At 40.8% G+C, this 17,822-nt stretch overlaps 1 protein-coding gene across 8 annotated transcripts in view; it reads left to right on the top strand.

Annotated features, from left to right (window-relative positions):
* Cfap54 (cilia and flagella associated protein 54) overlaps positions 1-17,822 on the top strand; it is a 307,879-nt gene that overhangs the window by 201,385 nt on the left and 88,672 nt on the right. For all 8 annotated transcript variants that reach the window (NM_001347060.2, XM_011243636.3, XM_011243638.2 and 5 more), the window contains 5 exons: positions 3,491-3,646; positions 6,059-6,164; positions 7,071-7,158; positions 11,418-11,516; positions 13,239-13,380. In NM_001347060.2, coding sequence (NP_001333989.1) covers positions 3,491-3,646; positions 6,059-6,164; positions 7,071-7,158; positions 11,418-11,516; positions 13,239-13,380 — 591 coding nt within the window. The remainder of the gene's footprint in view (positions 1-3,490; positions 3,647-6,058; positions 6,165-7,070; positions 7,159-11,417; positions 11,517-13,238; positions 13,381-17,822) is intronic.

Here is a 17,822-nt window from a genome sequence, read left to right as displayed (position 1 = left end):
CTTTCCTGTGGGCATGGTCTTTTCTCTGGGGTTTGGTAGGTGCTACTCCATGATACTCACACTCGGTGTTTCCAGTGAGAACCGTAGTATTAGTCTAACTGCTATTTTCTCTTGCAAAAAAGATCTGTCCTTCCTTCCCTTAAACTTGTTAGGTCTCTTCTTTCAGCTTTGAAGTTCAGGAAATTCACTAGCACATGTCTGGGTTCATATCCCCTCTTTATGTTGACATCAGTTGAGCCCTTGGCATCTGGAGACAAGTTTCTTTCTATCTGGGGAAGATTCCTTCTTAGTTATTGCCCACCCACTTCCTAGATACCCATGTGAAAAATCTGAAGAGTGTCATTTAGCTTCCTTTTAGTTCTCTCATTCAGATCCAAAGCCATTGGAGCCCACTTGCCCGAAGTTACCCTAGACTAGGTAGTTTGTAAATAGTAGAAATCCATTGCTCTCATTTCCGCAGAGTTGAAGTCCAAAGCTAAGATTTAACATTCTGCAAGGGTGAGTCTTCATCACTCCTGGCTCCTTCAGTTGGCCCTTATGTGATAGATGGGGCAAACTGGCTCTTGCAAGCTGTTCTATAGCACGCCCAGCCCATTCACCAGGCCTCAGCTTGCACAATCAGCAGGCAAAGCTTGGCCTCTCCATATGCATCCACCATTATTGTTGGGGAGGGGATTTTAACATACAAATGTGAGAGAACATAAACATGCAGGGAATAATCATGAAGATTAAATGAGAAAAATGCCTTGCTCTCTCGCTTCTGGGACCACAGTACGCACTGTAAGTGTCGATATTTGTCTACACAGTTTATCATCTTTTGGTGATAATTCTATTTCTATAATTTATAATGGGAACTTAATTGAATTTATCTTCTTAATAATTAACATTTTTGGCATTGACCACCCTCTCAAAATTAGCTGGTAACTTGCTTTTCTATGTAGGCTCCTATGTATATATATATGTGTGTATTCATGCATACACGTATATTGTATGTATGCTATTCTGTTACCCTGTCCTCAGTCTATGTTATTTCACTCACGCTATCTCTTCTGGAAGCCGCATTTGATATTCCTCTTTTTGGCTGCTAGGTCGTCTTTCCTGGGCTCTTCTTTTTTGTCTCCTTGTTTTTCAGGTCTACCTGTGACAGTCTTCCCATGACGGTCAGAAGAGCAGGTTCTGCCTGTGTGGCTTGGTTCTATGTCAACTTTTAAGAGTCTCAACTCCCCAGTGAGGCTCCAAGGGAAAGAACAAAGACCAGCTGGCATTTTTGAGCTCAGGATGTCAGAGGACTCAGTCCATTGTCTGATCCCTCTTGGGAAGTCCAGGAGGCAGCTAGCGACAGTTACTTTTCTCTGGAACTTACAGAGTTCTGCAGAGAGCATTTAGGCTGCCATTTCCTTAGGGTACCATTTCTGATCTTTGACATAAGCCTTCCTGACTCCGTTTCTCAGGGTCCTGTTTGCTTGGAGAGCAGAAACCTGGTGATGGTTCTTTCTGTTGTCATCTTTCATCTTCTAGGACCCTCTTTCCTCCTCTACCAGTAGCTGCTCAGCCAAGAGTAGTAGGACTGGACTGGCAAAGGGATGCCAGCAAGCATATGTTCAGGGTACCTCTCCCCATAGTCCTCCCCTTATCGCTCTTCTCCTTTGATCCATTCTCTGTACTCACCACTGGCACATGAATTTCACTCTGCAGATCATTGTATCTTGTAAGCCTCTTCGAGGATGGATTAAAGCAACTAGTTAGCTTCTCCTTGTAGCTCAGTTGATGACCACACTCCAGCCATGTCCCCCCTACATATTTAGCCCCACGGTTTGCTTCTTATTTGAGTTCTGCATGAGCTCAGAGCACAGACTGTATAAAAATCAAATCTACTCTTGGCTTTTCTGACTTCCCAATCTTGAAGATCTGTCACCAGTCGCTGACAATGCTGTTGCTTCTTTGGAGACGCATTTGAAGCTGAACAGCTTGCTTCCTGCTATATTATATTAAATACAGCCTTTAAAAACAAAACCACAAGCTCCTTTCTGTCAAAACAATGTCAGCTTCACAACAGTTTTTTTTTTCCCCCAGAGTTGGTGTTTACTGGGAAAGGGAACATTTCAATATTATGAAGCACAAAAGGGTCTGCAACTAGCTTTCCCCACAGTTTCTCCTCATAGGTTGCATCACAGGAATTTGGCTACTTGCTCTTTTTGATCCTTTGTGATAGCCTCTGATAAGAAATATACATATACACATATATATAAATAAACTTGTTTACTTCTGTTTCTCATACACATACATATAATACATACACACACACATATATATATGTACTATAAGTATGTGTGTGAGAAACAGAAGTAAAGAAGATTGTCATCCACTGACCTAGACAACCATGCTGTCTAGCTAGGCTTTTGGGGCCTTTTCAAGATCTGGACAGGCCAGATCCCTATATCCCTATTCTGCCCCCACTATGCCCTACAGCTTCTTTGCTTGTGACCAGTCATGTGTCGTTTCAACTACCTGCCTTGCTGTTTGTATTCTTGGTTAATCAACTGTTCCATGATCTTGCTCTTAGGATACTGTGTTGTAGTTTAGAGTGTGGGCCTTGAGGCCAGGCTGCTTTAGGCTCAAATCATGGTCATGTGACCTTGGGCAAGTTACTTACAGCTTTGAGCTATTACCTTGTCTTCTATCAAAAGTTGCCCACTCCATGTTGTGAATCACAGGGGAAAATCATGTGGACTTCATGAGATGGTACTTGGCATGTAGGGAAACATTTAACAAGCCTTAGCTCTTATTTTTTTTCCTCATTTAAATCTAGTACTCAAACATGTAGAAAATATTTTTTTGATGTCAGTATTTGATGTCATATAGAACAATGTTTCATAGTCAAGCAGTGGTGGCTTATGCCTTTAAACCCATCACTTGGGAGGCAAAGAAAGGCTGATAACTGAGTTCAAGGTCAGCCTGGACTACAGAGTGAGTTCAAGGGCAGCATACACAGAGAAATCCTGTCTTGTACAATCAAAAGAAAAAGTTTCTTCCATTCAATAATCCTCCCACACAGCCATTAAATATGAGAGCTCCTAAGGAGAATGGCATGTAGCCCTGGTCTATAAAGAGCTTTATGATGATTACAGAATATTGACTAATGATCAACCAGTGCATTTCATAGAAAGAAAAGCATTGCCTATTAATATATGCACATCTATTAATAGTGAACATTATACAACTTCCAGATGTCTCTCTGCTAACAGCATCATCTTAAAAACTGAGGACTGGAGAGACTTAAAGGCGATTATTGATTTTAAAAATAATATAGCAGATTGGAGATTTATCAAATATCAAGTTACTGTGGTAGATCATTGACACACTGGCTGCTGGGACTCTGTAAAACATTCATGTCTACTAGGAACTGTGAAGAGAAGCCCACTGACTTAGTGGCTTGCTCTGATCACTGAAGACTTCATTGTTTTGCCTCCACCCAATGGCTTTGCTTTAGGACACACCATGGCCAAGCAGGTATGTTCCAGCAGCAAGAAGAAGGACATCAGTAAGTGGCTGCCCGTTCTGCACATGTTTGACATGGCTTTGAAGGTCTGTAAAGCAACCGCAGCAGAGGAATATGAAGTGGAGGCTGAGATTCTATTTCAGAAAGGTGAGTTGTACCTGGCATCAGAACTGGGACAGAGCCTTTAGGATCAACTCCTCGGCTGTGAAAACCATAGACTTTACAAAGAGCTCTGCAATTACAAGACGTGAACACTCTGTAAATTTCAGGTTCAGATCCAAGGCCTCTCGTTAGGTTTAAGCTAAAAAGAAGTTACTGCTAATTGATATCCTCATATAAAGTTTAGAGTTTGGTTAAAAAGAACAGCAGCATTGGCCACTTCCCCACATAGTATGTGACTGGAGAGATGACTCAGCAGTTTTAGGAATGGAATGCTCTTACAGAGGGCCTGTGTCTAGTTCCCAGCATCTGTGTTAGAAGGAATTACCACTTGTAACTCTAGCTCCATGGTTTACAACAAGCTTTTCTGGTCTCAGTGGGTGCCTTCACTGATGCTCACATATACGCCCTCAGCAGTTAAGATCACTGACTTCTCCAGAGGACCCAGGTTTGATTCCCAGCATGAACATGGCTGTAACTTATATTCCAGGGGATCTAGTGACTTCTTTTGGCCTCCTCAGGAACCAGGCATACACATGATATACAGACGTACATGTACACAATGCCATCTGTACATAGAAAAGAAAACATTAAAAAATTAAAAATAAATCTTTTAAAATGTATACTTGTTAAATAATAAAACTAATTATAGTTATTAATTATAACAATAAAGAATGATTTATTATAAAATGATAATAATACATTTAGTGTTTTACTTTATTTTACTACCTAGTTAAACAGTTCGGTTACTTTCTATAAGTAAGAGATAACATTAAATTAAAATTTAAAAAACTTTAGAATAGATGGCTTTAGAACTTATGGACAGTGTAGTCATACAATTTTACCAAAGCCATTGTAGCTATAAGAAAACCACTGGGTAATGATTGCTGCTACTTACTGAACTAGGCGTGCATCGTGAGAGTTAACATCTTCTATGCCAGCACATATTAAGTGAGAATGTCCAAATGGGAACCCTGTGCCCACTCCTCCCCTGTCCCTTTTCCTTCCTGCTGTACAAAAACTGTGGCTCTTACTCATGGTGACATAGATTTCCCTTCCTGGCATTTCTGCTACAGAGGAACTGTCTCAGTTCCTGTACTTGAAGGATGGCATCCACCATGATTGCTGGGAGACATGAGAAGGGTGGGCACTGACATGATCTCTAAGTATTTGCAAGCCTTTGTTGACTTTTTAAGAACTTGTTTACAATAGTTGTTTTGTCTGTCTGTCTGTCTGTCTGTCTGTCTGTCTGTCTGTCTGTCTGTTGTTTTGAAACATGGGATCTCTGTGTAGCCCTGGCAATCCTGAAACTTGCTTTGTAGGCCAAGCTGACCTTGGACTCAAAGATCTACCTTCCTCTGCCTTTGCTTCCCAAGTGCTGGAAACAAAGGCACATGCTACCACTGCTCAGCTTTCATTAAGTTTATTCTTAAAATTTAAAAATTAGGCTGCAAAGATGGCTCAGTCATTGAAGGCTATGATCACTCCCTGCCCCATTATAAAACTTAACACCTTTGCTCTTAATTGACAAAATTATGAATTTTAGGTACAGTATAATGCTTCCATATTTGTATATAGTACAAAGTGATTAAATCTAACTAATTAAACTTATCCAAAACATTTCATTTTGTTTCATGAATTTTAAGAATCTAATTCCCTGGCACTTTTAAAGTGTATAATACACTCTAATTATAATCACGAGGCTATACAGTAGACCACAGAACTCATCTATCCTGACTGAAGTGTTACCAGCACCTCCCTACTTCCCATATACCAGCAACTAGCACTCTGCTTTCTACTACAAGAATGGAGCTTTCTGGGATTCACGCATTAACATAAGCAACATCATTCAGGGTTCGCCTTTCTGTGCCTGGCTGCTTTTGCTTAGCACAGTGTCCCAGGTTCATGTGTGCAAATGGCAGTGTTTCTTTCTTTTGATGCAGGATAATATTATTCATATATACACATACATACCACATTTTAAAAAATCCATTTAACCTTCAAGATAGCTCAGGCTTACACTATCTCTTTGTAGTTAGTTATTAATACATCTGCAATGAGCGTAAGGATACAGTGAGCCATTTTGGGGTATTTGTGAAATAGACAAAGGCAAGATGTTAGAGGAGAGGAATCACGAAGTAAGAAAAGTAGGCTGTAAGGCCAGTGATGCTGGGAATCCAGCGGTGCTTTTATTGAAATCCTTCCAGACCTTCAGGGGGAAGGAAGCTTTACCTCATCCTGAGAGTATCTTTCATCAGGGAGTGACCCAGACCTGCAGAGGACAACTGTTCAGCTTCCAGAGTTTGTGAATGAAATATCTATCTGCTCTTCCATTAAAGATGATAAACAAAATATGGGAAATCATCTTTACACCTGTCTTTTTCCCCCCACTACTTTCAGGAAGAATAGAGCGTCAAATGCTGATGGAGGAGAAAACGTCAATTGCACACATCGAGAGTTTTTTCGAAGCTATTCAAATAAGCCTGAAAAACGATCAGAACTCAGGGTAATGACATTTCATTTTTGTCAAAGTGTTCCTGTGCAGCCTGAGTTCTGTGTGTCGGTGCTGAGAAGACTCAAGAAAGGAATGAGTGGGAGACCTTGTTGTGACAGGGCTTATACTCTTGGATTCATCCAGACAGCAGGTTCATTGACTGGCTTCTCAAGTTTGTCGCTTTTTGCTCTGACCAAAGGCCTCCACTATGGGAAAAGATGGGCTGCCTTCTATTTATCAAAGTGGCCATTCTAGGCTGCAAACTGGTTCTCACCTAGACCCAGGTCACCTGTCAATATCAAGGCTGTAGGGACTTCCTCTGCACAATTGGCTTACAACAAGAAGATCATTCCTTGGATATGAAAGAGTTTAGAAGGGTTTATTTGCATAGTCTGTGTAGCCATCCATAAGTCTACTTAATTTTGTATAGAAATTATGTCAATATTGAGGGGAAGCCACTGCTGTAAGGTCAGCACTGACATAAGAGGCCTCAACTGATACTTTAACAGTTCCTATATAGATCTCACTATTATTATTGCCTTCTGAGAAGTTCTCTCTTTCCATTCTGATTAGTATAGAAGAGTAAACAGAGGCCTGGTTTTCAAGGATGGCTTCATTCACTGAGATGTCTTTAGTGATTCTTTGCTAGAATGTTCCAGAAAGGTCTTTGCTAAGCTTTGTGTCCGTCATAGCCTGGGATGTTGCTAGCACAAGACCAGGAAGAATGCTGAGCCCTCTCCTAGTGCTTCTCCTTGCAGAGGAAGATCCTCCTGTGGCCTAACGATGCATAGGTTAGGAAAGTACCTGTTGGCCTATACTTACCATTCACTCTCCCAGACACTGTTGGCAAAGCAGGCGAAGAGGTTGTACAAGAGAACAGTGAGGCTGAAGCTAATGTCCTATTGTTTTTTTTTTTAGGTTGATAAGGGATTCCTACCTCGAAATCGCCCTGGTGTATTTCTATCTGAAGAAGCCAAAGAGGAAGGCTTCAGCCACAACACTCAAGGTAAAGCTATATTTATAGGAATTAGAAGGTGCCTGCCTTTGGATGTTTCCAGTAACTCTGAAAGAATAAGGCATTTTCCTATGTGACGTGAAGACATTCACTCCGCACCTCACGGTGCCTCTTTGCACTCTGCAGTTTTATGCACACTTGCTGTCAAATGTCTCTTTGGAGACGCTAAGCAGAACTCTGGAAATTGATTCCATTTAGATGTTTCTGTTTGTTATAATGATGCACACAGAATGCTGGCTATGTAAATACTCAAAATGTAAATACCCAAAGTGGCTAGGGATGCTCAGGAGAATTCGGGAAAGAGAGACAAATGGTATTCTGAAACCAATTTGACCTGACAGGGTCAATTATCCTTCTCAGATGTATCAAGTACCTATGCTGATCAAACCTCTCTTCTAGAAGGTGCTAAGTCAGCGGCAAGACAAGTGCAGTCCCTCTTCTTCCAGAGCTGATGGAGAGAGACAGATGTTACAGCAGCAGACATGGAAAGTCAGAAGGGAACGAGGGGGGAGGAGGGGAAGAGAAGGGGCCCTCTGTAGGGAAATTTCTGATGAGATAATTATTTCAGTTGCTGGAATGGTAAATGAAGGTGGTTGTATGACATAATATATACATATATATTTCTAAATACTTATATTTATATTTTTTGTTTGTTTTGAAAGAGCCTCTCTATAGCCCTGAATGCCCTCAGACTCTCTCTATAGGCCAGGCTGGCCTTAAACTCATAGACTTCTATTTGCTTTGCCTCCCGTATGCAAAGGCATGAGGCAGTGCAACTGGCTCAAGTCTCTAATGCCTGAGGTGTCATGAACATGATTTACAACGTCTGGGCAAATATATTTAGTCAATTGAATTACTTATATGATAGCTGCCTTAGGTGGGTACCACCATTTAAAAAATCAAAATGACTATAAACTTGGAAAGGTTGCTCTGGTGGTATGAGAAAAATGTTTATTGCCAGTTAGAGAAAAACAAGTGCTTGGTTTTCATAGAGAGCAGCCCTGAAAAGTAGTCAAACGTATGAATAACATCGCTTTCTGGGCCTGTTAAAGAGATATGCTTGCAATTATGAATTTCAAGTGGGATTTGAAGGGGAGAAGTAGTATAATCCCATAAAAATCTGTATATCTTGACATAGCATAAATATTTTAGCAAGCTATAAAATTACCAGAGGCAAAGAAAATAGCCCCAAAACAAATAAAAACACTCACTCAGGCATATTCAGGCTGTTGAAATACAATATTTGAAAATTTGTCTTAATAGAAACAACCCACAAAAAAAGCTTAAAAGGCAACAGGACTGGAACCACTGAGATGGGGTCAGTTGGTGACAGGCTCTTCCCACTAAGCCTCATTCCCAGGATGTGCATGGCAGGAAGACCCAACTAGAGCAAGTTGTCCTGTGACCACCACGAGTGCACTGTGGCATATAAGTGCTCCCAAATAAGTCAATAAAATGTAAAACAAAATAGACAGTAGTATTTTTTTTTTGCTTTAAATATTGTAAAGAAGCAGTCTTAGGCTTGCATCTCAGCCCGACTTCAGAAGACTCTTTCCCACCTCTGACACGGAGGTGGCTATGCACACCTTTTAGTGTGACCAGGAACATAACGTACTGAGCAAGATGTATTAAGTATACTGTTAACGTTACCTAACTTCAACACGACATCTTTATTCTCCGTTAAGTATTTTATATGTAGTAGATTACCCAGTAATTATTAGCTAAATCTAAGTAACATTTTTTTGAGCATCTATTTATTCACTAACTGAGCATTTTTTGAAGGGCTTGATGAAGTACCAGCTGTGTCCTTCACTTTCCCCAGGGAACTAGCAAGGGAAAGACACAAGTGAATGATACCTTGATAAGGATCGTGAACACAATATGCCAAGGTAGAGACGGGGGACAGACTCTCTTTCCTGGGAATACAGTAGAAGACTTCACAGATGAGCAAGGTCAAAAGAGGAATGGAATTTCCCAAGCAGTTAAGCAGGGAAAGGAGTTCAAAGAGAAAGATCAGTTGTGGCAGCTTTTTTTTCTTCTTTTGTCATGTATACATATTCTAGACATCTTACTGGATGTCCGATTCACGCATATTTACTCCCAGCTGTGGCCAGTGGTGCTGAGAGACAAGGGAGTTCTTACTTTTTATGAAATTTAGGGATGAGCTTTTTTTTTTTTTTTTTTTTTTATGGATTGTGTTTTCAGAAGCATATTGAAGATCCTTAGAATCCATTGATCTCCGAGTCTACCTTTGTGCGCCTTTCATTCTTTGTTACTGTAGCTTTGGGTAAGATTTCAGGTCTCAGAGCACATGCCCCCTAGCTTCACGGTTAATCTTCAAAATTCTCTTGGTACTTGGAGACCTTCACATCTTCACACACGTTCTCCAGTCTCAATTTGTGCAAAGAAAAAATGAATTGGATATTTTTCTGAGGAATTCTGTTGACACTATAGTACAACCTTTTGTCTTAACAATATTAAGACTTCAGGGACAGAAATTATCTCTATAGAAATGTACTTGATTCACATGTATTACAAAATTTCATATCCCATACCTTCACTGAGCATGTTCCTTGATTTGATAGAGCATGTGTATGTGTGTGTGTGCACATGTGCACATGTATGTGTATCTTAGAATTTTCTGTATATAGGATCATATGTAAATATGCTTTTATGGCTTCACCATCAATCATTCCAGGTTTTCTCTTATTCTTTTCTGGTCCCCATGGGCTGTGAAATGTTGACACCTCCCCGTCTAAAAAAGAAAGCCCATCATGTTCTTTTCAAAGCAAGAATTTTTAAAATTCTCTTTTGTGCCTAAGTCCTGCCTTCTTAATAATGTTTTCCTCTTCCTTAGAAGTGGTTGCATTTCCCAGTGTCTGTATCACTAATTGTACCCACCTTACTCTGGATTCTCTAATTTGTGGCTGGCAATCTTGCTTCCAGACTTGCAGTAGGTAAATTCCTCAGGTTTAGTAAGGTAGTGGTTGTTACTACACTAGAGCCCACACGGTTTCCTGTAGGGCCTGATTTTGGGCAGAGCCATATAGTTCATGAACCGAAGGAGAAGTCTGACCTGATATCCTTTATTTCCAAATTTCTCAGTGTGTAGAATGGCCACATCAGACCATTTTACCCAGTAACTCCAGAATCCTAGCACCTAGGACCTCATTTCTTCCTATGTGCCTTCTAGACAGAAGTAAATCATTGGCCTGTCTCATGTTATTATATGTTCAGTTCTTCTGTTTCCTTGAAAAACGAAGACATCATCAAAACATGAATATCAAAAAATTAAAATGTAGGGGTCTAATTACTTTATTTTTCTTTGTTTTTCAAGAGAAGGTTTCACTGTGTAGCCTTGACTGTCCTGGAACTTGCTCTGTAGACCAGCAAAGATCCACCTTCTTCTGCCTCCACTGGTATCAGAGGAATGTATTGCCATACCTAGTCTAATTACTTAAAATGTAAAACCTGAGTTAAAATTTATTTACTTCAGTTATCATAAAAAATATGTTACTATGTTTGCTGTGTTCATTTTTGTAGCACTAAACTTCTTGTGTTTAAAAATCGAATGTATATAAGTGTATATATATGTGAATGTGTATGATTTATATATGTAGATAAAGATAGAGATATGTACTCAAGGCCAAAACTGTGTCTATTTGTGTTTTATTTTCTATTATTCTATGGAGTTATGAATATATATTTAGCATTTTTTACAACATGAATCTAATATCAAAATCCACTGAGTCACTAAGGAGCCAGAGGCCAGAGAATCTTGAGTTTGTGGCCAGCAGGGCTATGTGACTCATGTCAAACCAACAGAAAAGCAGGACAAATTTGGGTATTCTCATTCCTGGTCTTTTTGCACCCAATACATGTAGTTTAAATAACCTCTATTAATTTAATAGAATTTGACATCACTTAAAATATTTTTATTAAATTATTACCTAAGTCATATAAACTAATTATAGAAAATTAGGGAAGATATAATCACGTTTGAGATGGTGTAATTTCAGCTTGTATGTACACAAATATGTGAGTACTTCTAAAATGTAAGGTCCTATGTGCATATAATTTTGTAGTATAGTTTTCTTTCTGATAATTTTAAATATCTTTTCATGGCAAGAATATATTATATTTCTTCATGGCTGCAGATTATTCCACTAGCATGTCATCTGGGGATATGAGATTTGTCAAGAAACACTGCGATAGTCTTAATCCTAAATGCTTCCTATTTACTATTTTAGCCTCTTCCCAGAAGGCACAGCTCTGTTAAAGACCCAGTAGCAACTCAAACTGAGATGTATAGCTCACTGGCCTGGATCGCAATACGAGCTGCTGCACAGGTTAGAGGGTGTATGTTGACCCTTCCTGTTGTCCTGTGTCCTCCATTGTTGACTCTTTCTGTTGTCCTGTGTCCTCCATTGTTGACTCTTTCTGTTGTCCTGTGTCCTCCATTGTTGACTCTTTCTGTTGTCCTGTGTCCTCCATTGTTGACTCTTTCTGTTGTCCTGTGTCCCTCATTGTTGATTGTCTTCTGTTCTCCATTATTGGCTGTCTCTGTTGTCTTGTGTTCTCCATTATTGGCTGTCTCTGTTGTCTTGTGTCCTCCATTATTGGCTTCTGTTGTCTTGTGTCCTCCATTGTTGACTGTCTCTGTTGTTTTGTGTCCTCTATTGTTGGCTTCTGTTGTCTTGTGTCCTCCATTGTTGACTGTCTCTGTTGTCCTGCATCCTCCATTGTTGATCCTCCCTGTGGTCCTGTGTCCTCCATTGTTAATCCTCCCTATGGTCTTGTGTCCTCCACTGTTGATCCTCCCTGTTGTCCTGTGTCCTCCATTGTTGATCCTCCCTGTGGTCTTGTGTTCTCCACTGTTGATCCTCCCTGTTGTCTGGCCTGTTTTCCCCATCTATCAGCTGCCATAGAAGTACAATGAATCTGCTTGAAGGAAAGGAGAAGTTATACTTGGGGCGGGATTCTATCTGTTATGTCTGTTTGAAGACCTTAGAAATAGTTTCTATATCTTTGTAGCATTTATAATCACTGGTAACCAGACACAAGCCATTTCATTTTCCCTTAATAAAGATTTGGATGTACATGTGTACCTGTTTGACATTTCAACAAATGCATGTAATAGCTATGTGATGTAGCTTATTTAAAGTGACTTATACATTGATTAAATTGTCAAAGCTAACCAATTGACTTGCCTGTGATGCATATTCCATATATCAGGGATCATATATTATTTTTTTCATACTATGATTTTTTTCTTCCCTTGTGTCTTAGTTAAGAATTCTATTGTTTGTCAAGAGATACTGTGACCACTGCAAGTCTTATAAAGAGACACATTTAATTGGGGCTGGCTTACAGTTCAGAGTTTCAGTCCATTACTATTATGGTGGGATGCATGGTGGTGTGTAGGTAGACATGTGGCCGGAGAAGGAGCTGAGAGTTCTACATCTGGATCATCAGTCAGCAGGAAAAGACTGAGCCACTAGGCCTCGCTTGAACTTCTGAGAACTCAAAGTCCACCCCTAGTGACACACATCCTTCAACAAAGCCACACCTACTCTAGCAAGGCTACACCTCCTAACAGTGCCACCCCCCAAACAATGTATGTCAAATATTATTTTGTGAATTCATGCCTTCATGTTTACCATCTCTGCTTATATTGTGCTGCTGTAACAGAACAGCCTATTCTGGGTAATTTATGTTAAACATGGATCTACTAACTCACCGTTGTTGAGCCTGGTAGGTCTAAGATCAAGGGCTAGCATCTGGGGAGAGCCTTCTTGCTCTGTAATTACAAGGCAGAAGGTGGTAAGGCAAGAACAAAAATAAAATGGGAAGACAGCTTCTCCTGTTTGAAGGAGCTATGTGATGACCCCTCCCTCAGTCTATGCTTCAGGGTTGAGCTCTCTTGACCTAATCATCTCTCTAAATTATCTCCACCCCCATCCTGGTGCCACAGTGAGGACCAGATTCCCAGCACATGAACTAGGAGGGACATGGTCAAACAATAGCCTTTACTAACACCTAACATAAGAATCCTATTGTGTTTATTCTAGGTCAGTGAATCTGTACTGGGGATCAACCTCCTGATAGGAAAGAAGAGGGCCATGATCGACAAAGTCAATAACATTACATTGCCAAACATCCCAGAGTTTGCCACGGTGGATCTTCTGTCTTCATATACAGATTATTTACTCGGTATGTTTGAATGACTACAGAACTGACTTGTGTACCACGTAAGCCAAGTTTGGAAGACTTTATTGTTGTGATTTGTTGGCCTTTTGCTTAGAGGAGATAATGTTTTGGGGGGATTTCCAGAGCTCTACCTAGGGTCAGTTGCCACAACTTGATACCTGAGTGTGCTCAGTTCGCTACCTGAGTGTACACATGACTCAACCGGCTGCTGTGGGCTGATATGACCTCATACTGTTGATTTTAATATATTCACAGGTCAGATAGTGCCTCCAGGGAATGTTTTTGAGTTTGAGAGAGTTTCTTTGATCCTCCCCTCTAAAACACTCACCAACTCACCCTCTCCCAGGGATCTTTAGTTTTATTAGCATTTTTACACGTGTGTGTACGTTCAAGCGTGCGTATTTAAGTTTACTGTCTATTCATCAGTTTCCTGATGCGGGGCCTCCACTGTCTTCATTCATCCACAGTAGAGTACCCCATCACTTGCGCATGCCAGCGATTCAGCCCATTAAGTGAATTGATGAATGCTAGGTGGATAGAGTTTAAGGTTAAGTACTGGGTTTGCTTGTTGGCTTGTTTGTTTGTTTGTTTTATCACTTTTACTTCCCAATCGTTGACTCTCTTGTTAGTGAACTATAATGTGACTTACGGATCAGCAGTAGTGTACTTAACATTCATTTATGTGTTTGCTCATCTGCTTGTCATAAATATTTATTGAATGCTTCTCATATACTAAGCACTGAAAGGGGGCAAGGGGCTGCAGATCAGGAAGACTGATCTTTCTGTTTTTTTTGTTTTGTTTTGGTTTTGGTTTTTGGCTTTGGTGTGAGCTGAACATTGAGCTAAAGGAGATGAAAATCCCCACTCCCCTTTAACCCAGATAGGTGACTGTGGTGCCCTCTGATAGCCCCAGGGATCAGCTTCCTCTGCTGAAAGGTCACCCCTCACTGATGGCCTCCTGTCTCACATCAGTCTCATCAACTGCCTTCCCGATGATTCAGTAGTCAGAACTATTCCCGGTGTAACAGAGCCTTGGTGGAGGTCAAATAATTAGAGAGCCTTCTTATACCAAGGCTTTATTCTTAAATCTGTATCTCTTTCATGCCTGATAGGCTTTGGCTACCTCTGGCTTCTGGGTCATGACCCACACCTCCGTCTTGGCACTCTCTTGTCCTTGGCATCTTCCAGATGAATTTACTAGAGACAATGCCTCTGGCCTTGCACAGATTTCTAGAGTGTAAAATCCTGGAACTGGTTGCATTTCTCATGCTTCCAGCATGGCTACTTCTCTTCTATCAGGTCCTCATTAGTTCTGTATAACATGCCTACTTTATTCTAGTCCTTTGCTTTTCAGGGATAACAAGATTTGTCTGAGACCTACTGAGCATCACTCACTGACTTACACCTAACAACATCTTCCCTCCTCTACTGTTGCTCTGCCTCAGACCTCAGATGGAACCGACAAATGCTCTGTGACCATCAGCTATGGCCCCCGATGGCAGAGCTCATGGTTACCCATAGCATGTTCTGCTCACAGTAGATACTGGAGTAAGAGCCAGCGGTCAGATTATACAGGCTTGCTGAAGGCCTGTTTCACCAATTGATCCCACTGCTCATAGCGTGTTCAGTGTGAGGGAGACAGGGACATGTGCTCTGCCTGTACAAGGGGATAGAGGCCTGTGAATGGTTGTTGAATGGTCATCCACACTACCACTCACCAAGTACAATCAGTGTCTAGAGCAGTGATTCTCAACCCATGGAGTCTCGACCACTCAGGGGAGGGGAGGGAGGCATATTGGATATCCTGTATATCAGATATTTACATTACAATTCATGACAGTAGCAAGATTATGGTAATGAAATAATAATGGAATAACTTTATGGCTGGGAGATCATCAGGACATAAGAAACTGTGCTCAAGGGTCACAGCATTAGGAAGGTTGAGGACCACTGGTTTACCTAAGTACTGTGTGCATCTATATGGAAAGATGGGAAAAGCTGTTGCTATGATCAACTAATGACATTAGCCATGGGCACACTATGGAGGATGGTACTCTCTAAACCGATTGATGTCAGTCCCTCCAGGTGAGGCATTTTCATCTTAGCTTAATGCTAGAATTGGGCTTTCTGTTCTATGTGGACAGCTTTCTTAGCTCCAGCTTCTTCAGTTCCTGCGTCAGACCATTAACACTTCTGTATTATTTTAACTATGAAATTGCTCGGTTGTAAAGTCGGATTTGTTTTTCATTTTACCTTGCATAAAGAATATTAATCTTGCCCTCCAGTCTTTTCCTGGCAGGCTGATAATTAATGCATGCTGATGACTGCTTGCTTCAGTATTTGGGTTAGAAGGAAGTTCTGAATTCCCACCTGATTTCCACAAATACACAGATGGCCATGAAGTTCATATTAAAATGACTTGCTAAAGGGGAAAAATTGCTCAACAACAACAAATAAAACTTGTTTGATTTCCTACTCATTAGCATAAATTAGCATCCAGAAAAAGCCACACTAATCTAGCTTTAAACAATTTTAGTATTCATCCACACATGAGTTGATGAGCAATATTCATCGTTTTGTGTACACAGCGCAGTACCAGATATTTCTTTGCTTCTTTCCCTTCCTTCCCACTCCTTTGCTGTTCTATTGATGGAATCCAGAGTCTTAAGCTTGCTAAGTATTTCAACAAGGAGCTATACCCCAAGTCCAGTGCAAGAAGCCTGTGTCCATCAGAGAGAGTCATGGAACGAACACAGCAGGGAGGTAGGTTTTCTCTTCCATGAGCTTCTGGCCACAGCAGTTAGAAAAGGCATACACATTGAAAAAAAATACAAATCCATATTTTAGAAAGCCATATCACTGGAATCAGGATGAATGTACCAGAAGCTAAATGTATGTCTTCTTGTAGAAAGTTGGGGACAATCAGGATGGCATAAGAATCGCTGGGAATATTATTTTCTCCTGGGAATAGTGAGTTATAGGACAGGTGCAAATGAATACCAGACAGAAGGAGAATCCAATGTTCTTGGCAAAGCAATTCAAGACAGAAACAGCTGCCTGCGGAAGATGGACTCCAGAGTTCCTTGCCAGAACCTGAGAGAAATCATAGGTATTCATAAGACACAAAAAAATTCCGGCAGAATGCTTGGTTCCATTTGTCAAATATTCTGCACATTTTCTTGTGGATCCCAAAATGATGGCCCTGGTGGGACAATGTTTAGATTCATCGTGAAGATGTGTATTAGCTGCCAATATTGCAGCTGTGTTCAAATAGACACAGTCTTCTAGCCTTGAAGTTAGCCTAGTCTTCTAGCTCCACAGTCTTGTGGCCTTCATGTTAATTCAGCAGGGATAAAAAAAATTATTAAATCCTATAAGACACTTTAAATAAAAAGCACCATTTTGGATTAGTGGTTCCAGATGCAGACTCTCACAGCTAAATACACATCAGGTATGGGAAGCTGCAAATGCAGGCCATGTTGATGAACTTCCTGTCAAGACCACAGAGACCTAAGGAGCAGAGCTGAGAATACTGTGGATGCTGTAGGGTGTGCTTTGCCTCCTGAGACACAGCTCATCTTCCAGCCTGAAGAAACGGGGCTTGTCCTTCCCTTCCTCACTGGGTCTAGGTTCAGAGATGGACTCCATTTCTCTACAATGATCTTGTTCTCTTAGTCCTCCAAGGCACAATCAGTAGCAGGGAAATGGAGTGATGAATTTTGTACTCAAATCCTAAACAGTTACATCGTTTACCTATGGGACAGACAGAAATCTACCTGTGCTAGAATATTGGAGGTGTGTGTATGTGTGTGTGTGTGTGTGTGTGTGTGTGTGTGTGTGCATATTTGTGTCCATCCATCCATCCATCCATCCATCCATCCATTCATCCATCTATCCATTCATGCATCCATATGCTTTATCACTTGAGAGTATCATAGAAGCAATTATTGAGCCTTGGTGAGAGCCCGTCGCAGTGAAGCAGAGCTGTCCTAGTCCAGTGTCTATAAAGGTCCAGAGATTTCACTGAAGAAATATCTCATTGATCATATAAATCTGAGAAGGCTGATGGAGAGATGTCTTAGTGATTAAAGAGATTGGTGTACAAGTGTGAGTCCCAGCGAGTGGGTCCACAATACCCACATGAACACTGGGTGCCTATGGTGACCCACTTGTAACCCCGGCACTTTAGAAGTAACTATAAGAGCTTCAGGTAAGGCTAGCTAGCTTGACTAGCCAAATCAACAAACTCTGAGTTCAACAAGAAACTCTGTCTCAGCAGATAAAGTGGCTAGTGACCGAGGAAGATGTCCAACATCAGCCTTTGTCTTTCACACATGGATACTCAAATGTGTCCCTGCGAGCATCCATATGTGCATGCTCACCATAAAAACATACACATGTGAAAACATGCTGAGAAGAGACAGAACCATGGGTACTAGTCAGCT

The sequence above is a fragment of the Mus musculus genome, chromosome 10 (assembly GCF_000001635.26).
Source record: "Mus musculus strain C57BL/6J chromosome 10, GRCm38.p6 C57BL/6J".
Taxonomy (NCBI): domain Eukaryota; kingdom Metazoa; phylum Chordata; class Mammalia; order Rodentia; family Muridae; genus Mus; species Mus musculus.
Note: the sequence above shows the minus strand (reverse complement) of the source record. Positions and strands in the feature narration are given on the sequence as shown.